The sequence below is a fragment of the Antedon mediterranea genome, chromosome 7, assembly GCF_964355755.1.
Source record: "Antedon mediterranea chromosome 7, ecAntMedi1.1, whole genome shotgun sequence".
NCBI classification, from domain to species: Eukaryota; Metazoa; Echinodermata; class Crinoidea; order Comatulida; family Antedonidae; genus Antedon; species Antedon mediterranea.
The window spans coordinates 25379548-25404202 of NC_092676.1; the positions used below are offsets into that span (position 1 = coordinate 25379548).

Sequence of the window (24655 nt, forward strand, 5' to 3'; positions counted from 1 at the left end):
AATTGGGCCGAGCGGTTAATGGCAGGGCGCGTTTACCCGTACCTAGAAGCCAACAAATCGGCGAGGGTTCGCTGCTAGTTCTAGTGGTGGAACATAAGTCTTCTCGGATAAAGTTCAGTGTACACATTTATAACATGTGTGCACATTAAAGAACCCAGTTCATTATTCAGTAGGGAGTTACCACGGTGAACTGGTTGAAAAATAGCCCCTGTATCAGGGGGATTACCACCACCTGGGACAGTGATTAATTTACTATTGGTAATCCTTGGTCACATGTGCCTAAGACATAAATAAATAAATAATATAAAGCTTGGTTCCCATAGGACGCAGCGTAAGAACGTAAGCCGCAACGCAAACAAAGAATTGACCAATCACAAGTGTTGAGGCTTTTCTAATTACTTGTTTGTCCTAGTGTGCCCAGGCCCTATTTACTTTATAAATGTATTTTGTGATAGTATAAAGTGCACCAAAGACATGAATAGACATACATGCATTTATAGACAGTTTTACAATTTATTCTAACAATAAAGCAACGAAAGATTTATTTTTTTTTTTTACGCAGCAGTAATTTGATTTTTCCCAATGTTGTTGTCAAATATGTAGAGGGCGTTAATAAGTCACAACAGAAACCAACTGTACAGTAAGTACGCGCCACCAACACCCACCAGCTCAGAGGAAAATGGCGAAAATGTTTTCAGTTAGTAATATGTTGCTGGTTTTTTGTATTGTTTTCTGTTTCTTAAATTCAGTTGAAGGTGCTTCGGAACCATGTAGATCTGATGCTTGTTTAGATTGCCCAAATTCCTGCAACTGTAGTAGTTCTACAGCTAATTGTTCGAGATTAGGTTTCACCGGGTTTCCGGGAAAGCTAGGTGATTACGAATTCATGTAAGTATGTACTAAAACCACCGGTCGAATCGGTATTGAAAGACAGAATAAGGAAATTGTCCTGGCCTAGCTATGAGGCCTATGTTTACAGTGGTAAAACATTAAATTCCGCCGAATTGGACACCCAAAAAACCAAATACAGTCTAAAAAAAACCAGACATTCCCATTTTATTATTTCTCCCTTCTTTAATTTCATTCAAGGAGGCTGGTCATCTGTGAGTTATAATAGGGCCTGATACAATTTACCCAATGCACTTCCAGGGTTTAATTTTACGCCGTGGCTAAAGATACGGTAACGTATATCCATACTTTTCAAAACTAAAGGTACGGTAATTAGAGGTAGCCATAGCCTCATCACAAGCCCACTCGGCTGGCTTGCTGAAAACCATACATTGCCATTGCCATCTATTTGATTACCATCTATCTTACATAGCGTCCTCTATAATTACCGTACCTTTAGTTTTTAGAAGTACGAATACGGTACCGTATCTTTTAAAGTTAAATTTACTTGCTTACTTATTTGTATCCCAGAGGAAAAACATCTGAATTCAGGTCTGCTTCGTATAGAGGCCAAACATGCTTATAGGACCCTCATGAAAAACATTGTATTAAAATTAAACATATAGTATAAATTTGTGCAGGTGGTCAGACCAGATTATTTCAATAGCAGACTTGAAAACATTTAATATAGTCGAATTTACAACATCGTTGGACATAGAGTTCCACTGGTTTACAGTTCTCCTGGAGAAGGATCTCTGCCTCAAGTTTGATCAAGATAGAATAATGATAGATGATGTTTCAACTGAAATGAATTTCCTCTGGTATATCTGCCAACATTAAAGTCAAAAAAACAAATCTGTTGACATTATCAATACCTCTAATAATCCTGAAAGTTTGAGAGTATAGTAAATTTAAAGCTCTTAATCTGGTTTAATACGGCAAATGTTTAAACTCTGAAAACATGCGAGTAAGACGTTTCTAGAATGACTTCTTCCTTTTTTAATTTGGGAGAGTAAACTAAGTTACAGTATTCAAGATTAGGTTTTACAATTGCTTTATATAACTTCAACAGCCCTTCAAAACACGAAACGACCTCTTGATCATACCCAAATTTCATAATTAGCTCTTTTGCTAGCATGAGAAACAAAAATTCAAATCCGGATCAAAAGTTGCACCTAAATCTCTGTTCATTGTCAACTGCTTTGAGTTCAATGTTGTTGAAAATCAGGATTATGTCTGCCATAGTGGATATCTTTACATGTAAATTTTTTAACCAGGCAGACAAGGTGTCTATATTAACTTGGAAGTTTAATTTATCTTCATCTGAATTTATGACTCTTTATGATATAAGTTCTATCAACTAAATCCAGAGGCCTAGTACATGTTATTGATGTGTTTTAATGTTATATTGATTTAAAAAAGATTGAAATATTGAGTACTGTATACTCATCAGTGCTAATCATCATTTTATTAAATTATAATACACTATTAAAAAATGCATTCAATTTAAAAATTACAATTTACATGTATGAATATTTATATTTTTTTATGGAACTTTATTTCTTTTTTCAGTGATTTTAGTAAAAACAATTTCACCATGGTTGTATCTAGTGCTTTGCCAGGACATCCAAGCCTAAAAAATCTGTAAATATAACATTTTATTTTATTAACAATATTTTAGAATTTATCTAGGAATATAAAATCCTATATTTATGTTATTATCAATATTTTAGAATGTAATGCGTAATAATCTAATTTAGATGTCTGTTCATGAAATTGTTTTGCTTTTATTTTAGTGATCTGAGCAGGAATCTCATAAAACAATTGAGTAACCAATCATTTGATGGTCTTGAAAGCATTGAAGAGATGTAAGTGGTAATGTGTTTATTTACAACTACTGTACGCTGATAAAATGATGTATTTTGTCAGAGAATTTTACTTTTATTTTCACTTTACCACATCAATACAATTCCACTCACCATGAAAAAATATGTTTTTTTGTTTTTTTTTAGTTTTAATTATTAAACAGAGTCACACAGAACAAACAAAACAACTTAAAAATCAGTAAGACTCGATTAATTGGATATCACAAAAAGTATTTAATTTCATTGGGGTCCATATTCGACTTTAAAAAAAAAGAATTTGAAAAGTTGATAAATTGTGACCATTTTTCAATCCTTCCCCATATGCAAAATATGAATAACATAATTCAATTCATTATCATATCATTTATACTAATTTGCAACCCAAATACTGTCCATTATAACATGTAACTGTAATTGATTTGGCAAGCTTAGGTTCTAGTAATTAATTGTCTTTTTCTTTTTTTTTCGCCAGAAATCTTTCATACAATAAATTGGAAATTTTAGCTGATAATGCATTCCCAAACCTAACGAATCTCACAATATTGTAAGTATTACACTTTTTTTTATAAATGTTAAGCTCTGTCTACACTATCAAACTTTATGTGACAACAAAATATGATATGCCATATATGTACATATCACTACCATATTTGACAATAGGGACCTTTCAATGACCAACCTAGGTCAGGTCAATCAATGTTTTGTTGGTCGTTGAACCTAGAAAACCTATGCCGAGGTGGAGAATGATGGACATGCGTCCCAATATCTCCTCATGCGCACAATGTACTAACATGACAGACATGGTTTAGTCGTTGGTTTTTGGAAATCGCAAGCTCCCTAAAGCTCTGTCTATACTATCAAACTAGTTTGACAAAAACAAATATGGTAGTAATGTGCCCAAATATAATAGTGATGGGCCCAAATATGGTAGTGATATGCCCAAATATGGTAGTGATATGCCCAAATATGGTAGTGATATGACATCATCATGTCCATATATGGACATTTTTTATCAATTTTGTTTGTCAAATAAAATTTGATAGTGTAGCCAAAGCTATATGAAAAAAGCTTACAGAATATGCAGACAATTTAATGTATGTTATTGTTAGTTCTTTAATTTTTACATTTTTCTTTTCTTAGGAATTTAGGCAACAATGACATGTCAATTTTTAATCCTGTTGCTTTTGTGCCGAACATGATCAGAATGAAGAAGCTTTTGTTAAACGATAACAGATTCACTACGTTGTCTGATGTTACTGCAATTACGTTCCCGAACCTTCAACAGTTGTAAGTATTCGATTGTGAACGTAGCGGGTACAAATTTGGCGATCCTTTTTTTTTAAACGTCACTTTGTTATTATAATTATTATTTCTTTATACTGGGTAGCGTTTTCAGTCAAAGATTCTTGTCCCAGAGGGCCCAGTTAGGATGAGTGGCTGTGTGTGACGGTGGATGTTTGTGACCATAGTTTTGTGTGTACATAATAAATAAATAATAAAACACCGGGGTAACCCCCTACACATCTCGAAAGATGTACTAGGTACTAGTGCAAGTGAACTAGATGTGTACACTGGACTTTTGGTTTATAGTCCATATCAGAGAAGACTCGTTTTACCACCAGACTACCATGGAGCGGGTGAGCCTCGAACCTTTGCCGATGGCTACATAATTATTTATGGTTCCACTGTATTAATCACTCGGCCACTCGCTCGTTTACTCATTCTATGCATGATCGTACGTTTTGGAGAGGAATGTACAGAATGACAGTCACATCTTGGCCTAAGATGATTGTACAATAAAATCTAAGCCTAGAAATATACTGTATTAGTATTATATACTATATTAGTCCACCTTGTTCTATTACATTCTATGCCTCCTCCTAAGCTGGCTTACTATTAGTGGTGTTGTGGTTTTACTTATATTATATATTGATATAAGTCTGCGGTACACCATGTATATTAGTTGAGTTGAGTTTCTCGACGCTTCGCTCAATATGCTTTGATCGTCCTCAGGAGTGAGAATGCAGAAAGTTCAGGAACTTCAAGTTTGTACCGCAAAGTTATATCAACATTTGATTTCCCCATGCAAACCTTCAAACAATATATTATATACTTTGTAATTTATAGTCATAAATATATACTACCATTATATATATTTTTTTGCTATTATTTGATTGGTTGATTTTGTATCGAGTACAGTGCATTAGTTAGTTCTATTGCAGGTACCTACTGTATGCATGTTGAGCTTTTTGTAAACATTTTGTGTTTTTCTTAATGTTAGAGATCTTAGCGGTAATTTGATCCAATGTGATGAGAATATGAAATGGATTACGACATTTCTGGTTAAAGAAGACACCTCCGTACAAGGCACGTGTGATGGCCCTGTTCAACTGAGTGGCAAAAATCTTGATGCAGTTCTAATGGAGCAATTTAGTGGTAATTGATAAGTTTTTTTTGCTTGTTCAAATGATTGTCATTCATATATTCTTTATATATTCTTCCTAAAAACACAACACTTGATGTACTGATGTAATGTCCTTGTTATTCAATGTATATTCCACATGACATGAAATCCCGATCAGTTAGCATGTTCAGCATTTATTTAAACAGTTTAATGTTTTTCAGATCCTACATATACAGTTCAACCAACCACAATGATGATGACAAAAAATATGGAAACAACAGTGAAAGACAAGAAGAATCCAGAAGAATCTGGTGGAACAAGTAAGTATGCACTGTTTGCGATGACCTATGACATCATGTTTATTTATATATATATATAAATCCAAAGGCAAATTACTGAAAAAAATGACAATGCTGTGGGTATCAGTGGCTGGATCTCAATGGAGATACAAAAATAAAAAGCGAAAAGCTAAATCAAAACGATAAAGTAAACAGCCAGAAAAGTTAGCAGAGCTTTCGGGTAACACTAGCCCTTCATCATTATATATATATAATGAATGAATGTTTTTTTTTAATAGATGCAGCAGCAATTGAGTTACCAAGCCTTTTCATACTGATAACAATGATATTACTGACGACCTATGACATAATGTTTATTTATATGTACCGTACTGACGCGGGTATAAGCCCATACTCGGGTATAAGCCCACCCCCGACTTTTAACTAATTTTCATGAAAAATGAGGCACTCTGGTATAAGCCCACCCATTAATTCGAAGATCTACAGTGTGTCGTAATACATTATTTTGTATTTGGTGACGTCCATACACCGAATACACCTACCTTTGATCATAACCAAGCTAGGCTAATATACGCTAGGCCATATGAGGCCTAGCGGTCCTGTTTTGTTTACACTCCATCGAAGATCGCTTCACACACCACGCTACAAGTCGCCAAAACGGAAAACCACTATTTGGTATCGGCTGCCATAAACAAGCTTATTAAATTTCTTTGGTACATTTCTATTTAAGAACATTGTATACTTGCATTTCTGCTTGATAAATTCTTGTTCAATTGATGTTTAAAATAAGATATTCTACGATAAATTACACGAACTATAAGCTTAATTTTACGACACTCTACACCTCGTGTATTTAGAGGCAACGTCTTACACGTGAGGGCGCTCGCTCGCATGGTGGAATACACAGTGTACATGTTTTTTTTTGACGATCTGCATTTTTGGATCCTCGGGTATAAGCTCACCCCCCAAACTTGACGTGAGTTCATGTTCAAGGGGGGTGGGCTTATACCCGCGTCAGTACGGTAATTGTGAATGTTATTGTTTGACAAATAGATGCAGCAGCAATTATTGTGTTACCAATCCTTTTCATACTGATAATAATGATATTACTGACGACCTATGACATCATGTTTATTTATATATAATTCTGAATGTTATTGTTTTACAAATAGATGCAGCAGCAATTGTGTTACCAATCATTTTCGTACTGGTAATATTGATAGTAATCGGGGTTATATTGTACAAGAAGTGCCATCAGCCACGACAAGCCACGAACAAGAAGTACAGTGCAGTCAGCAAAGAACAAAATACCGGTAATAGAGTTTACAGTGACGTTACTACCGACTTATAATTGGTACTGTAGTTGTGTTGCAGATTTTAATAGTGGTAAAAAGCTTTGTTTATCGTGTGTTACTGTGGCTTCTAGATTTCATTATCTTAAAGGAGAAGTAACATGTTTTATATTCAATACAATAAATGTTTTAATACAGATGATTGATACATCTCAGAATTGCCAAAATGTGGTTTTAAGGAAAACTGCGAATGAAAAGTGTATTAACAGATTCGTATCAATGAATAGATGTATTGCCTTGATAGCCAATTAATTTGCCATTGTATTTGACAAGGCGTTCATTAATCACAAATAATTAATTAATGATGCTCATAAAATGTGCGTTGCAATTTGAGATATCTTGTGGCTTGTTATGTAGTCACCCTAATGCAAAACAGTACTTCAACTAAATTGTTGTACGTGCTATCCCGTGTAGTTTCCTGATCGATTAAGCGTGGTTAATTGGACGTAACACAAGCGATATGATCCATTGTCATGATTGGTCAAATGATGTCGTTGCATTGTAGTCGAGTTGCTTGCAGTAATCTTATTCAATTTTCTAGTGTATATCTACAAATCTATCATTTCAAAATATTCATTCATATTTTGATTCATAATTCAACTAATAGTTATTCAATAATAAATGTATGTGCAATAAGTTTATATAATAATTCAAGAAACAATTCTGAAAAATAAAATTTTAAATATTAAAATTCAAAATTTGTCAGAAGACTAAATTTTTATCTGATTGTTTATTTAATTTTCAAGATTCTTTCATCAATTGGACTTTTTATATAGAATTAGTTTTGAGATTTTTAAACTTTACCTCATTTATCCAATCTAAAGATGTGCAGACACTATACTGGTAAATACATTGTTTATGCAATCCAATTATAATCCCGCCCCCTTCAGACCCCCTGAAATTAAATTCTGTCAAATACGGTATATCAAAAATAGCATTATTGTTTTTTAGGTGTTTTTTATGCTATTAAATTATATTTCAGCTATTTAAACTAAATATAATCAATTTTTTAATCAATAGTGTCGTATAAAGCGAGTATGTTTAAAAACAAATTGTTAAGGCTGTGCGCATCATATATGTATTTGTGGCAAATCTAATATACTAAAGGTCGAGAACTACACAGTAAGTCACAATACATTACTGCAGAAACTAAAGTAGATTTACTGCAGTATATATTAACTTTGTCACAGTTTTTGTAATGCTTTACCTTGATTTTAAAGTTTTTCATATTTTAAATTTTCAGCTTTTTCTTTATTATAAACTTTATTTGTATTGACAGTATTTTGATTATTAGTGGGTGCTTCGATGAGGATCAGGGAATTTATGATTGCATGATGGGAATGAGTCCTCATCAACAGAGTGTTTGATCCCATGCTTACTTACCATTCAGCATTGTTATAGCGTATCAAAACTGGGCCCAAATATCTGAATGTTGGCGTAGTTGGAAAGAAACTTCTGTTATGCAATCATAAAATCTCTTAGTATTTTATAATTCCATAATATGCCCACCCGTTTTTATTTAATTAGTTTAATCAGTAATTTAATTTGTTAAATGTATGTTTGTATGTATTTTAAAGTATTAATTTTGCTTATAATATTTGGTGGCTTACGAAGGTCTTTCATTTGTAATTACAATATCAACTGCTTGTCAATTGGTTGCCAGTTTTACAGGTGTTTTTTTTTCCAATTTTGAATGAAATTTTATAAATAATTTCAGCTTATGATATAGGTAGTGTACTGTAGATGGAGATAATATTCAGCATTTATATATATTGTGGTACTAGGTGTTCATATATACTGTAATTAAGTTTCTTTTATATATATATAAATTGCCAATGGACATTTTGATATTTAGTTTTATCGTGTATATTATTTTATACAAATGTAAAAATGTTTTTGCTAAACTGAACATTTTATTAAATAAGTGAAGTCCTCAAATACACCCATTTAACAACAGAATAATTGTATAAAATTCTTTATTGACTCCCTGCCTTTCTATAATAAATATATTTTATTTTACATACTGCACACGTACAATAAATGCAGTAAATATTTTCATCTGGAGACAGACAATACATTTTAAAATCAAATTGGATCAAGAGATATAAAATAATTCAGACATAATTTTGATACAAATTATTTATTAAACTTATTATTATTGTATTTTAAATATAGCAAAAAACCAAATTAATATTTTTATACCAAATAAGGAGATATATTGTCTTAATTTTAATGCAAACGTCATCATCGTTTTTACCCTTTCTAAGATAATACTATTGTAAAACATTTGTGTGTTGTCCCGTAATGACAATTATTTATATAGGCTATTTTAAGATATTTATTTCTTAGCCCATGAAGCTATAACATGCTCAGCTTAACAAGTCATTTCAATAATTGTTCATGTTTGTTAAATTTAATTAAACTACTTAAAATTTGTTTTAAAGAAATTTTACCTGTTAATAATCCCAGCATTTTGCTTGCTTTTGTCATAGATTGTGGTGTTGGTTAATAAATGATGCGCTAATTAATAAATGTGAAGTTGTAATTTATTGTCATTTAGTTAGTCAACTGTTTATTTTACATTTTGATGAAACTGTCACTGTACATTTTTTATCAAAATTATACCTCGATAATAACAACCGTAACTTAAATGCGTCTTTCGCGCTCCATACCAGAGTTTGAAATAATCCTGTCGCAAGTATTTTTCCACCTTCAGAAAGCGTGGTAAAATTTGATTAAAAAACTACGGGTTTTTAGCAAGAAACCTACAGTAACTGGTGTATTATAATTCATTAATATTTCTACTCAATTTGAAAGTAAGAACTATTTTAATTTAATAATTGAACAGCCACAAGCTTCAATTTTAGCTAGGCTAAGCTTTTTATGAACTGGATGGCCGATGGTCAATAATAAGGCGGCAGGACCTGCCATCCATTGAGGGGGTGATACTCAAAGATTCGTGTTTATAATTATATGGATTAGGCCTAGCCTAGGTTTTTTTTTAATTAAATTTTGTAATAACACACTTTCACTATGAAAAATTTTGGATATTTTGGTTTTCGATGGTTGATTGGCATCGCTATTTTGACTATCTAACTAAAGAAAGAGATTTATTTTATTTGAAACCAACAAAAGCATATTAACTGTACATTTTACTGTAAGTAAGTGTAATCTCTATAAAAATAGACGTTGATTTTATTTCAAACTTGACTGTTTTCTGTCATCAACATATTTGTCCTGCACGGCAGCAAGATCTCACTATCTTACTGCACTACTGTGCATCATGTCATTATTCCGATAATATGATAATACCACATAAAAAAATAGATTGTTTCTAGGCAAAAATGATCTGATGAATTTGTAGAAAGCATTCTTTCTATTTTTTAGGAACAACATGAGTTTCAATTTTGGCGGTGGGGCCGCAGCTGCACCAGGAGGCTTCTCATTTGGAGCTCCTAAACCAGCGACGGCAGCTGCACCAGCAACTAGTGGCTTCTCTTTTGGAACTCCTGGTGCGTCTTCCGCAGCCAATCCTGTAGGAGGAACAACAGCCGGTATCACTGGGGGTATAGCTGCTGGTGCACCTTCTGGATTTTCATTTGGTATTCAAACAAATATTATTAACACAGTTGACAGGAAGATAGCACTAGGGGAACATGCTCCCCTTGTTTGACAGCTAAATGAAATTTTAAATTACTTTTTTGTATCTAAATTTAAATGTTTGTGCTCCTCTTGAGGCTTGTTTGGTTTCCTTTTAGCAAGATACTTTACCTACGTTTGCCTCTCTCCACCCAGGTGTATAATGGGAACCCGGTTAAACACAACTTTGCGCTGATTACTAGCTGCATTGGGAGTATGTTTCCATACGTGTTTGATCTCCCAAAAAAAAAAAATGACTGGGGTAATAATGTTCAGCGCTTAGAGGTTTCACAACATTAGGCGCTATATAAATCCAGGATATTATTATTATTTATTATAGCACTCCCTTCTTGTCAATTGTATTACCCACTATACGATCCTCAAAAGAGGTGCGTCATTTGTCCGATGTCAGTCATACCTTATGAATACCATGACACACCCCATCAAAAAGCAATCTACCTTTAGATGACCATGAAGCACCCATTTTGACACATTGTTGTTCATGATATGGTAGGTGGTAAAGTAAGGGATGTATATATAACTTAATTTAAAATATGCAACAATGACTGAATTATTTATAATATGATAATTATTATTTATCAGGGGCAGCTGCCAGTCAACCTCAAAGTAACATTGGAACAGCTCAAAAGAGTACAGGATTCACATTAGCTGGCAGTACACCCATCAAACCAGCAGGACAGGGTCTAAATCTAGGCTTGACACAAGTCTCAACAGGGCCTACTGCAGGCTTTACTACAGGAGGACAAGGCGCAGCAAAGCCTGCCACTCAGACTACAGGTCTTGGTATTATGCCTGCAGCCACTAAACCTGCTGCTACTTCAGCTAAAACAGGAGGCTTAACTCTTGGTGGTCTGGGTACTTCGACACCAGTTACCAAAGCAAGTGGTTTAAGTTTAGGAGGGTTAGGAGGGTTAGGCTCGGGTACACTTGGTTCAACTACACCTGCAGCTTCCAAAGCAGGGGGCTTGACCCTAGCAACACCAGCTACGAAATCAGGAGGGCTAACACTTGGCGGAGCTGGAGCTACAGGTAACCATGTATATATTTATTTTATTTCTGTATATTCTTTGCTAAGTATAATTTCATTTACTGAAAAGATTAAAAGGTAGTAAATAGTTTTAGCATACTATATAAAAATAAATGTTATAGGTGTGATGTGTTTTAATAACTGATTACTCTTACTACAGTATTACTTTCTTTAAAGTATTGATTCTATACTTTACACTGTTTTTGTTTTACTGTAGGTGCTTTGGGAGGAGCCAAACCAACCCTTAGTAAGTACAGCATTTTGTTCTGATAGTGTGGTATATTGGCAAGGAATAAACTAAATTTAATGATATAGATATTTATAATAAATTTGTTTTCTTTTTGTAGATCTTGGAAAAACAACAACGGCATCAACTACTGGAGCTGCAGGAATCACAGCTGCGTAAGTTTTCTGTAATACATCCTCTATAGTTTCAATCAATGCTGTATTATGGGTTAAAAAACTTTTTCAATTTCCACACTCCCAACAACATTTGTAGATGTGATCAAATCATCTCCTAAATGGACCAATTTCAATTCAATTCATACACATTTATTCAGTTATTTTACAATAATAACTTGGGCCCGCACTAGAGGCAATAGCTTGTCTCATGAGGGCCCCTACAATAAATATATGCAAAATGAATAAAATGAAATACTGTGTATAAAAAAATAGACAACTAGAGGGGACTCAGAGAGTACAAACCTCCGCCTACTGTAAAATTCCCCTACATAAAATGCCCCCTGAATATTTTTTTTTTACATTTTTTTTTATTAGTTCTAAGTGTAAATATGTTAACTGCACACTACAAAGTTGTGGATGACAGTGTGGTGTAATGGTTATGTATCCAGCCTCTCATAGTTGAGATCGCTGGTTCAAGTCCCACTGAGGGTTTTTTTTAGGTGATCATTTAGAATAAAATGATCACCTATTGTTATTGTATGAAATCTTTATTATTATTTTTTTTCTTTTTATTGTTTCTGTACACTATTTTGTGTAACAATTATCTCAAAAAGTTTAATGTCAATGATTACCAAAATTTCAGAATATCTTTCAAATAATATAACTTAATCCTAATGAGCTTTCCAGCGTGATCACTCATCCGTGACGTCATTTATACGCCATTTTGTGAAATCACATTATCAATCATATCTCCATAATTCATTATGACATATTAATGAAATTCACTACAGGTAAACTTCAGGTCAAGGGTAAAAATATTAGCAAATAAAAAGGTTTGAAGGTCATGCACGTGAAATCGCGCGTTAAAAATTTAAAACGCGCAAAATTAGGTTTTGATCAATTTAGAGCATGAATTAGGCCATTTGCGCGTTTCAAAAAATTACTGCGCAAAAATGCGTTTTTGTGCGCACGATTCTTAAAATGCGTAAAAAATAAAATTTGATGTATAAATCACATTCTACTCACAATCCTTAGTACATTCACCAATTTTGAGTCCATTCCGACTTAAAATAACGCTATACGGGCACGTTAAAAATGACAAAATGCGCACACTAATTGTACAAAAGTGCTAAAAATGGTAAAAAATAAGGACTTTTTTAAATGAATATAACTCTTCAGAATGGCAGATGACCCCCAATTTTTTTAACTTATTATGGAAGCCAATAAGATGTAGATACAAATGTATATACACATTAGACGTACAAAATGGTATGACGTCATCAAATGGCCACTTGAATTTAAAAATTAGGAATTTTTTTCTTTTTGTGTGGGTTATCACATTCAATAGAGCGCATCTCCGTTATTTGAGCCCGATTTTCGCACAACTTTTAGTATGTGCTTGCTCAATTAATTATTCTTCTAATGAGTTGTCAACATTTTTATTTTGATGACGTCATCACGCGTAAAAACTTGAATAACCTAGGTCGTGTAATTTCAGCTACACCATACATTTGAATATCTTATAGCTCTTCAGAATTAAAGGTGACCTTGAAGATTATAACTTATTATGAAAGCTGATGAAATGTAGATATGAATTCATATTAAAATTAAGCCTATCGGATGTTGTGATGTTATCATATGGCCAGTTGAAGTTAAAAAGTAGTTTTTAAATTTCTTTAGTCAAAGTTATACAAATTTCAAAGACCGCGCATTGCGCTTCTACGTGTCAAATTTTCTTCCAATCCTTATATTTATTTGCTCAATTCATTATCTTTCGAAATTGTCATCTTCGAGTTTATTTTGATATATCCATCATACCAAAACATTATAAGATGATGTGTGTCCCGTAATTTCACCTATGCTACACTGTATATAGATATACAGTATATACTGTATATTGTATATGGCATATACCGGTAATAGGCACAACTCAACACTATACATATAATAGGATGGAATGTATCATCATTTTCCGATCGTATGATAACGTACGTGCATGTTTAAAACAAATTATTTTCAGTAATTAATTAATTAATGTCAATAAAATGATAAAAATGATCACCTATAATTCGTCAAAGTGACGAATTAAATTCTAGTTTTATATTATTTTTTTATTTATTTTTTTTTTTTTGTGGACCTTGATCTTTGACCCTGACCCTTCAAAATTTAACCACAATTATATGATGTGTCATTGATCATTGTGGCTAAGTTTGGTGAGAATCGGATCAAAACTGTGGTCTCTAGGCAGTAAAATAGTTTTTTGTTAGTTGTGACCTTGACCTATGACCTTTCCCCCTCAAATTCGAACTCGTCCGAGCTTTTTGGCCATAGATCATTGTGTCCAAATTTGGTTAGAATCGGATAAAAACTGTGGCCTCCAGGCTGTTCACAGACACACACACAAACACACACACAAACATACAGGGGTGAAAACATAACCTCCTTGTAATAATGTACACTGAGAAATATATAGGTGCCCTCATATTTATGTTAAGGTTTTAACTTTTCCCAGTCCTGCAGGCCCAACAATGAATTACAGAGAGTTGGAAGAAGCCATTAACAAATGGACGGTAGAATTAGAAGAACAAGAAAAAGTGTTTCTACAACAAGCTACACAAGTCAACGCCTGGGATAGGTTACTGGTAGAAAATGGCGAAAAGGTGTGTTTCTTTTATTTTAGACAAACATATACACAAGATGCTCTACATAAACAAAGACTTATTATTAAGTCTTTGGGAGTGGAGTTGTAAATTGTCATGAGAAAAAAACCCTGACATATGACAGGTCTTGAACCCATGACCCTTAGATTGGTAGCCAAGCATCATAACCAAGCATCATAACAATAAAGATTGAGTGGAGCCAAGCCACAGCTCCACTCAATCTTTTTAATCTTAGTAGTGAATCCTAAATACTGGTAGTGAAGTGAATAATGGTTGTGAACCATCAGTAGTAATTATATGTGTTTGTTTTGTTTGGACTGCATTGAGCTCTGTCTATACTATCAACTATGTTGATGTTGATACCAAATATGGTAGTGATATGACATCATCATGTCCATATATGGCACATCACATGAAGTTTGATAGTGTAGACAAGGGTTTAGTAGAGAATCCTTAAAAGAAAGAATGTTTGTGGACTATCAGTAGCAATTATATGTGTTTGAAACTCAAAAAAGTGTGATGTGCCCAAATATGGTAGTAATATACCCAAATATGGTAGTGATATGACATCATCTTGTCCATACATCTGTCACATAAAGTTTGATAGTGTAGATAGGGCTTTAGATGTTTTAGATAATTCAATAAACCAATATTCCCTATGTTATTACCAGCAATAAGATGATTATACATTAGTATCATTTTGTTCCAATTCCAACAGATAACAGTTTTACATAATGATGTGGAAAAAGTCAAAACAGATCAACAAAGGTATTTCATATAGTATATTATATATTTTTATTTAATATTTAGATTGTATTGTTTCAGTATCATATAGTTAATACATACTAAATTTTTTGTTAAAGTTGGAAGTTTCATCTATGTTTTCTCAAAATGTTATGTATGTATATTTGTTTATAACATTTAGCTAAACTTTCCTCATTGATTAACTTTGCTGTTTTTATGGTTTTATGTACTTTATTTTGAAATGGCTAAAAATAAATATGATATATAAATACAAAGGCAAATTATTTTGTTTAAAAAGTGACAATGCTGTCGGTATCAGTGGCTGGATCTCAATGGAGTTACAAAAAAGCAAAAATCTCAATCAAAATGATAAAGTAAAACAACAAGAATGGTTTGTAGAGAGCTTTCTGCCAACACTAGCCTTTCATGATATGATATATGATTTGATTTTTGCTTAAGAGTTGCCATACAAACAAATTAACATCTATATTATCCAGGTTGGAACATGAATTAGATTACATTGTTGCGCAACAAAGAGAACTTGAAGACATGTTAACACCTTTAGAGGAATCCATCAAAACGCAACAGGGCTCGTTATTCACGCAGCATGCTGATGTTGAACGCGAACACACGTAAGTAGCATCTTAGAAAAAGAATATCTTTTTTAAAGATGTACTGTCCCCAAAAACATGAAAAATGAAGATTAATTAAATCGGTATTTGAATAGGTTATGTAGAAAAACTGGAAAAAATAATGTTTTCACTAATAAATGGATAAATTCAACCAAAACTCCTTGGCTGGCAAGCAATTTGACTATTTTTTACTTAAAATGACTTGATAAATCTAATTTTATACTGTATGTACGGTTTTCGATAGTCCGAAATAAAGAATACTTAGACAAAAAATATCAATATTGATTGTTTTATCAGGTATCAATTGGCAGAAACAATAGACAGCCAATTAAAGAGAATGGTGCAAGATTTGAAAGAAGTTATTGAACATCTGAACACATCAAACACTGCAGGAGAAGCTAATGATCCTGTAAGTGACTCATAGATATGCTCTTCTATACCTTTATTAGTTCTTTTAACTTTGCAATGTGTCACAGTTTCATGTCATGGATTGGATGATAATAATGCACTATTTTTTTCAGATTCACCAGATTGCAAAAATTTTGAATGCACATATGGACTCGCTACAGTGGATTGATCATAACACAGGTGAGCTATGAACACCTGATCGTTAATGTAAATTATTATAAATTAAGGACTTCAGTTAAATAGGTGTCGTAGTTGAGTGAGAACGTACGTTAAATAAGTGCCACAGTTGAATAAATGTTCTAGTCAAATAGATCTTGTAGTCGAGTAAGAGCCTCGGTCAAATAAGTGTTGTAGACGAGTATTTGAATAAGCGCCTTAGCTGAATAAGTATTGCAATAAAAAAAATGTAACTTATTAAGTTTGTAAATTTAGAAAACGTCTTCTTTAAGTTTTTTAAATCAAGTAAACTTCTTGGGTAAATAGGTGTTGCGGCCATCTTAGCATCTAAGCCAAATAAGCACCTAAGACGAATAAGCACCTTAGGCGAATAAGCACCTTAGGCGAATAAGCACCTTAGGCGAATAAGTTTTTGCAGTTTTTAATTATCAATGAGGTAGGAATAATAGAACTGAGCTAAGAGAAGTAAATGTTAATATAGATGTTTTTTTTATACAGCAATGTGTCAGAGGAAAGTTGATGAGATTGCCAGACAAAGTGAGATTGTACGTAGAGATCAGGAAAGGAACGTCCAACTAGCTTTTGATTGAGAGCTTCAATGCACTATTTCTATTACAGACAGATCTAGGCATAAAATATCAACAACTGAATGCTAGGTAATCTAACAACAGGGTGCTGAGCTCTGGAGATCAAAGAATTTATCTGTGGCTGTGACACCATCAGAACAGACACTGCACGTTGCAGAGAATATTAACATGATACAGAACTGTTGCTATTTGTCGAAGTCAGACCTAAGATCAAAGGACTGTTACGAGCTCAGTGTCCTGTTGTTAGATTGCCTTGGTTTATTTAGGTTGTACATGTATCTGTATTATTGTATATTTTTATATTTGTGCATCAGAGAAGTGAATGAGTTCATTCAGGCACATACACCAGGCATACAGAATCTAAATAAAATATCAACAACGCCATTTCTGAAAAAAAATATGAAAAAAAATCACATTTTTGTTATTCTACATTTTTAAAAAAGAAATAAAAATTATCAAAGAAATAAAACTTATGTATTATACAATGTATAGAATTATGTGTGATCTTGAGAAGATGAATGATTTAGCTTGTGGAAATTTTTTTACGGTCTTCATGTGTCATTAAATCGGAATCTTATTTTTTCACTTCGATAGACGATAAAAACAAATACGTATGGACAGCTTAACAGATAGCTTAATGTGTAAATCAGTAGCTAGACTTATAAGACTGTATTGTCTTTTTTATGTTAGTCCACCAGTCGGCGTTTCGATTTTTTTCTGAAAATATGAACTCAAATACTAAACGTATGAAACGCCATATGTGCCAAAATATTTTACTAATTTCGGTCTAATGAAGACTAGTCGGTAGCCACAGCCTCCTCTCAAATTTCAAATATAGGTCAATGGTTTTGTCACCACCTGTTGATTGGCGTCGGTATGTATACTGGCGTGATTGTACAACATTCCCATCCAGGCCTAGCCAACTACTGATTTGAATACAATACGCAAGACATGAGAATTCTCCATTTTGAAGGCCACTCATTTTTTAGGCTGCCTGCTAAAAGTAGGACAAATGTCAGGGTCTGCAAAACTATGTATATGATAATCTGTTTTGTTGGGGGTCAGAAAAACAAATATTGTTCTCTTCTCTTCTGCAGCCATCGGCAATATTGTATTATTGTTGCCATTGTTTTATTGACCCTACGTAACGTACCTGAACAAAGAACAAACGTAACATGTAGCATTAACAACATCAAAGTCGGTTAAAGGGATTTGAAACTACTGTGTATAGCGCAGATTGTGGGAGCACATCGACTTACCCGCCAATGCAATTTGACTCCCTACTAGCACGTATCCGCGTTAACGGACGCATTCAGCGACAGCGCCCTCAGGTTTGGCAGTTAGCGCGTATCGCGATACGCTTCACTGGTTTGTTTTGAAATTTCGTCGCCGATTCGTATAAATATCAATAGTACCCCCTGTTTGTTTCCCTGTTTTAAGACAAAGTAAATCAACAAACTCAACGTAAGTTATATTTTTAAAATATATTAAACAAGATTTACACATACGTGTAAAATTTATAATTTATCTCAACTTTATAATGTTGGAAAAGTTTGATCATTTTATTTAGTGATAGGCCTAGATTTCGTCAATGACGAAGTCCGCAAAACTAATCTAGGTACTTAAGTATCTGCTTATATTTCTTTACACGAAGTTTTTGGTAATAAATGAAATGGTTTAAATTAAATTTGTATTAAAATAGAGACAAAATATCCTAGTAAGACTTGGGAAATAATTATTTTTTTATAATTATGTTAGAATGTTTTACTGCTATTTAATAAGCCTATAATTAGTATTTTAGGCCTAGGCATAGTATTAATCAACATAAGTAGGCCTACTATGTGCTTTGTATAGACATACCAGACCTGTACCTGTATACCAGATAAGTACATTAGAATAGAGTAATCATAATTTTTTTTTTTTTTGGCAGATTGATGGAAAACCACAAACAAATACTGTGTACACTCTGCAGAGTGTGTGGTATTAAATTAAACAAAGCCGGCTCTCGGTCAAAGAAAGTGGCAGACTATTGGGAACAGCTTAATGTTAGCAGAGATGAAGATAGTAGCGTAACTCCATCGTCATTCTGTAATCTCTGCTACATCAAGTGTGTTGTCCAAAAACAACAAATTTCCTGCAAGGACTGGCCGCCACATAAACGAATAGGATGTAACATCTGTGAAGATAAACTACGAAAAGGTTAGTTAATACTGGTAGAGAAAATTTATTTTGTTTATATTTTTAATGTACAGCAAATACTTTTAAAGCCATTGTTAATTGTTATCACATAGGTGGAAGGCCAAAGAAAAAGAAGAGGGGATGTGGAAATGCAGAGTGTCAAAGAAAAATGGCTCATACCTCATCAGTTACCAAGCATTTTGAACCAATAAACACAACACTAACAACTATTCCCGATTCTTACAACATTATCGGTTCTCTAAGACCATTCATGTGTTGCATCTGTAATGTATTGTGTGAATGTCCTGTCGAGTTACCATGTCATCATGTTGCTTGTAAAGCATGTGTTAATACTTGTTTTGTTGATGTCGAGTTCATGATTTGTCCTACCTGTTTAACTAATGTACACTACTTGTCTGTCACTGCTGTACCTGATCTTTTCATTCAATGTTATATGTCTGTTGCTGTCAAATGTAAGAAATGTCAGTGTCAGTTTGAATGTCGACAGTGTAATACACATGTGTGTGTCTTAAAAGAACACACTTATGCAAAACAACCTTCCACAAGCCCTGTGCAAGCGAATGTCGAAGTTTTAGGGCACCAACTACTGTCTGCCAAAACAGCAGAAAATGGTATAGCTACCTTCAGATCAAAGGGGCAGGTACAATACATTTCTTTATTTTCTCATAATTACAATTGACCGTGTACATACTATACTGTTAAATTTATTCATATTTTCTTTTTTGTTTTGAAGACGGTTAGGTATATGAAGATACCTGCAGTTAGAGTGTCGTCAAATACAGCATCAAAAAAAACCAAAGACAGGAGGACACACCAGGTACAAAAGTTGATTGTTAATGTTTTATAAGGGAACTTCTGAATCAATCGTCAATTTCAACAACTGATACCTTTGCTTTCACAGATTCAACAATTCAGAAAACTGATAAGTGGAGAAGATGCTGAATTAGAACAACACAGACACGAATTTTCCCAATTAAATGAAGAATTAAAGACTATGCTTCAAACACCCATTAGGATGCCCCAAGGAGATATACTCTCAATGAGAACTCACCTTGGACTAAGTGGCTCTAGAACAAGATTATTAAAAAGGTATATTTTATTATTTAGACATTTATTTATTCTGAAATAAAACCAAATTATTATTTCAACCTATTATTCAATCTACTTCATTTAAAATAAGCATCCGTTCCAAACTATTATTTCTTCTATTTTTAGATGGTTAGCAAAGTACCGGGTCGTTTGTGAATGCGAAGCCAGTATTGGCTGTCAAGTTGATGAGATCATAGGCGACAATCTGACATCTGAGTATGTGCCATTGTTAGTGAAAGATACCAAGACAGATGAGTTGTTGCTCACAGATGTGCCATTAGTTGTAGTGAAAAACTTAAGAGTGAAAGTAACACAATTGTTAGATGAGCTACAAAGGTATAAATACACACGTTTATCAAATGTTCTTTCTTTTTTTCATTAGATTTTTTTTTCAAAGCATTTGAAATATGAACACAATATTGTTTTATTATTGCTTTTAGTCTTGATATGCTTACTTGGCACAATGGTTTGATACCAGAAAATAAAATATGGATTAAACTAGGCGGAGACAAAGGAGGAGGAACTTACAAATTTATGCTGCAAATTGGCAATGTTGACCGGCCCAATTCTTTGAAAAATACAGTTACAATTTTGATATGGGAAGCAGGCGATTGCACCTACAATTTAAAAACAGGAATGGAGAGAATTAGGAACCAAGTTGAAGACCTCAAGACATTGGTGTGGAAGTAAGTAGTTTATATCATAACAGTTCTGACAATTTATAAAAGTATTTACTATTTATGATTTCACTATATGTTTTGATTTATTTTTATTTTATTTCAGTGGAGAAGAAATTGAATTATTTGCATTCAGCTACAGTACTATAAATACAAATGTCGTGTTTATGGATTGTCTGAAGCAAAGTGGTAAGTATGTATTTTTTATGTTTCATAATTCTGTACATAATATATACCTCTTCCTTTATTTCAGTGGAAAAGAAATTGAATTGTTTGCTTTCGGGGATTACGAATATGAATGCCGTGTTTACGGATTATCCGGAGCAAGTGGTAAGTACTGTAATTCTAATACACTGGAACCTAGTATTATATTAGGCAATATCTCATAAATAGTTTAATACTAAAAAAATGTATTTTTTATAGGACGACACTTTTGCTTATATTGCCTGAGTTCGAAGGGTAAAGTGGATTTAACAAAAAGATCTCTAGAATCTATGAAGAAAGATTTGGAAAGTTTTGCAAGCAATGGAAGCATGTTGAAAAATGCGAAGTTTCACAACAACGTAATAAGTTCACCAATACTTGACATTGACATTGATCATGTAAGTACTGTAAAGCTCATAGATTGATCAAACTGTTTGTTTGATAAGAGTTGATAAGTTGATGCTTTTTATATCAGAAAAATTATATATATAATTTCTGCCTTGTATGATTAATGTTTGAATAAATATACCATCATCAGTTTTAAATAAAGAATGTTTCATTACAATTAGGTTTGTCCACCTGGACTGCATATTAGCTTAGGCCTTGGGTTGAAGCATTATCAAAGTTTAGAGGATGCATGCCACACACTCGATAAAAAGATGGCCCAACAAGCTGACGGCATCAATGCAAGCATTGCTCGTAAAGAGTACATTAAGGTACATTATAATTTCATTTGTTGGTACCCTGTATACAGAGCATTCCATCCATGTTACTTACAATGACCCTTTTAACCCTATTTTTCAGTTAGTGGAACATAATGAATGTTTGCGTTACCATTTAAATGAAAAGGAAAATCTGGAACAGGAGATAGGCCAAATGACTGATTATTTTAATGCTTTTAATTTACTTGGTCATGGAAATGATGATTGTGCAATTGAACTGATTACACAGATTAATCAGAAAAGGGAGAAATTAAATGCTCATGTAAGTATAAGAAATATTTTATTGTTATTATTGAACAAAGCAAATTGAATGAGAAAACTATGTGAATTATGTCATGATTATTTTGTAGAATGAACATATTGAAGCCACGCCACCGTCTCCAACTTTTTTGAAGAGAACGGGTCCCATTTGTGAGGAGTTGGACAAACGCTTGATCAAAATGGGCATAACAAGGCAGGCATACTGGGGACAGTGTTTTGTTGGGAACCATATCCATAAATTGTACATGGTAGGTATAAAGCTGACGTTGATGACTTACAAATGTGGCATGGGCTGTTTCAGTTTTTTTTTAATAATTGCATTTTGAATAAACAATAAATTAAATCATTTCAGACAACAAATATTAAATATTTAATGGATGGAATAACCCACACTGTCCAAGCCATTTGTCCAACTCTTTTGAAGGAGGCTGAAGATGTAGCTGTGGCCTACACAAAGTTATTTAATGCATTTGGAGCCTGCCACAGATTATACAATTCAGCAGAACAATTCGGGAATGCTGAAATTGATCAGTTGCGTATGTACAGTACAGAAATCTTTGTTAAATTTTAAATAATTGCATATTTATTATTAAATAAATATTAAGCATTCAGAATATAAATGACAACTTTGCTTTTGTTACCTACAGAACAAAATATATCAATCTATAAAGAGATTTTCGCCACATTCCATGAAACGCAGCCTCCAAAATTTCACATATTGTGCGAGCATATCATACCATGGATCAAGAAATGGGGGGTGGGATTAGGATTCCATGGCGAACAAGGTGGTGAGTCAATGCACGCAAGATTGAATGGCATCCAACGTGACTACCGTGGCAGAACAACAGACAGATTAACCATTTTGCTGTCAGTGGTGAAAAATCACTGGGTTTCGTGCAGTCCATCAACTCTAAAGGCGATTCCTGAAAAGAAGGCCAATAAAAGGAAAATTGAGGAATAATGTACTGGCACTGTTGTATCTTCACAGATTGTTGTATCTTCACAGGTTTTGAAGTTGATCTTAATAATGTTTTTTTAATGGATAGAGTATAAAATTTGTAATAATACAGAAAACAAAAAATCTCATGTGCAATCTTTGTGCCCAACAACAAATTATTAAAGATGTATTGTCTTCCTGAAAAAAATAATTATTAAAACATTTTTTGTTGAATATGCCATTTGAATGTCACCTAATAGTATCCACTTTGACCAAAAATTGGATCGAAAGAAAATGTATTTACCTAAAAAACTGTAATTTAAAGCAAAAAATAGTCAAATTGGCTGCCAGCCAATAGGTTTTTGGTTGAATTTAACAATTTATTTTGCCATTTTATAAGTAATTATTAATCTTTATTTTTCATGTTTTTTGAGGACAATACATCTACTACTAAGTACTGTATTACGTTACTGGATTTAAGTAGGAACTTTAAGAACATTCTTTCTTTCTTGTCCAAATATGAAAGTAATGTGAATTAGTTTACAGATTTCCTATCTCTGTTGAAAGCTGAATGTACAACTAACTATTCAAATATTTTTCCAATCTTAGATTATCAGTTACTGATAACAAATACCTCATTAGAAATAAATGTCGTCAATGTCATCGATCAAATTCTTTGATTTATTTGATGACCTATATCAATCATTTTGTTCTCTGTTATTTTGTTATATTATATTATATTTTAATAGTGTTAACAATTCTTATAAAACAGTCTATAAATCAATAAATTATGTTTAATTATTTTTAAAAACTGGATTACATGCCATTCAATATATTTGATTAACAATAACAATGTTGTATAATTACTTACCTATTTGACAATGGTATAATCCACAACAACCAATCACATAGTGTAAATTGGATCGTTCCATTTGTTTTATTAGGGGTAAGTACAATTGCATTTTTAAAAATATATAATATACTTGCATCAAACACAATCGTAAACATATTTTAGTTTATAAAAAAAACACTCTATTACAGAAAATACTTTTAGAATGTGTGGTAACAATTTCCTCGCTGATAAGTATGTATTTACAGATAAGACATGCGACTATTTAATGAGGTCGGCAGTATTCTGTTGATTGCGCAATCTTTAAAAAATGGCGTTTTAATTTGACAAACCGATAATTATAATTATAAATACTCAATTGCCATCTTCATTGTGTCGGATATAAGCAATATCAAGTTTCTTCTTGAAAAAATGAATGTTTATACAAATTGGTAAATGCTCATATTCCATGTAAATATCAGTAAAAGTTCACATTTTGCCCGGTTCCCATTCCGTATATTCAATTATTTCCCGGTTATGACCATGTGCAATCCATAGTGAAACTATCCATATTACCCATAAGACCATAGTCCATTTTCAAAAAACTTCTAATAATTGGTATTATAAAAAAT

The 24655-nt window shown here is 33.0% G+C and overlaps 3 protein-coding genes across 5 annotated transcripts; all 3 read left to right on the forward strand.

The window, feature by feature from the left end:
• The first annotated feature begins 657 nt into the window (after positions 1 to 657).
• On the forward strand, positions 658 to 9412 carry LOC140054360 (uncharacterized). Its single transcript, XM_072099326.1, has 8 exons — positions 658 to 888; positions 2461 to 2532; positions 2685 to 2756; positions 3226 to 3297; positions 3894 to 4040; positions 5035 to 5189; positions 5379 to 5477; positions 6629 to 9412. Exons 1-8 carry the CDS (start codon positions 680 to 682, stop codon positions 6805 to 6807), a joined length of 1005 nt encoding a protein of 334 aa, XP_071955427.1. The 5' UTR covers positions 658 to 679; the 3' UTR covers positions 6808 to 9412.
• Positions 9413 to 9489: 77 nt separating this feature from the next.
• LOC140054354 (uncharacterized) lies at positions 9490 to 17573 on the forward strand. Of its 3 annotated transcripts, none has more exons than XM_072099314.1 (11): positions 9490 to 9624; positions 10196 to 10410; positions 11051 to 11497; positions 11713 to 11742; positions 11843 to 11897; positions 14410 to 14557; positions 15276 to 15325; positions 15799 to 15933; positions 16231 to 16342; positions 16455 to 16521; positions 17017 to 17573. In XM_072099314.1, exons 2-11 carry the CDS (start codon positions 10203 to 10205, stop codon positions 17106 to 17108), a joined length of 1344 nt encoding a protein of 447 aa, XP_071955415.1. In that variant the 5' UTR covers positions 9490 to 9624; positions 10196 to 10202; the 3' UTR covers positions 17109 to 17573. The 3 variants fall into 3 exon arrangements, with proteins under 3 accessions (XP_071955415.1, XP_071955417.1, XP_071955416.1); XM_072099316.1 differs by lacking the exon at positions 9490 to 9624 and adding an exon at positions 9853 to 9969; XM_072099315.1 differs by lacking the exon at positions 9490 to 9624 and adding an exon at positions 9853 to 9965.
• Positions 17574 to 18420: 847 nt separating this feature from the next.
• LOC140054351 (uncharacterized) lies at positions 18421 to 23848 on the forward strand. The gene is made up of 14 exons (XM_072099309.1): positions 18421 to 18569; positions 19036 to 19304; positions 19397 to 19944; positions 20038 to 20121; positions 20206 to 20393; positions 20520 to 20729; positions 20834 to 21079; positions 21177 to 21400; positions 21494 to 21672; positions 21844 to 21990; positions 22079 to 22258; positions 22347 to 22505; positions 22610 to 22793; positions 22905 to 23848. The coding sequence occupies exons 2-14, from the start codon at positions 19040 to 19042 to the stop codon at positions 23216 to 23218; spliced, it is 2928 nt and encodes a 975-aa protein (XP_071955410.1). The 5' UTR covers positions 18421 to 18569; positions 19036 to 19039; the 3' UTR covers positions 23219 to 23848.
• The last annotated feature ends 807 nt before the right edge of the window (positions 23849 to 24655 follow it).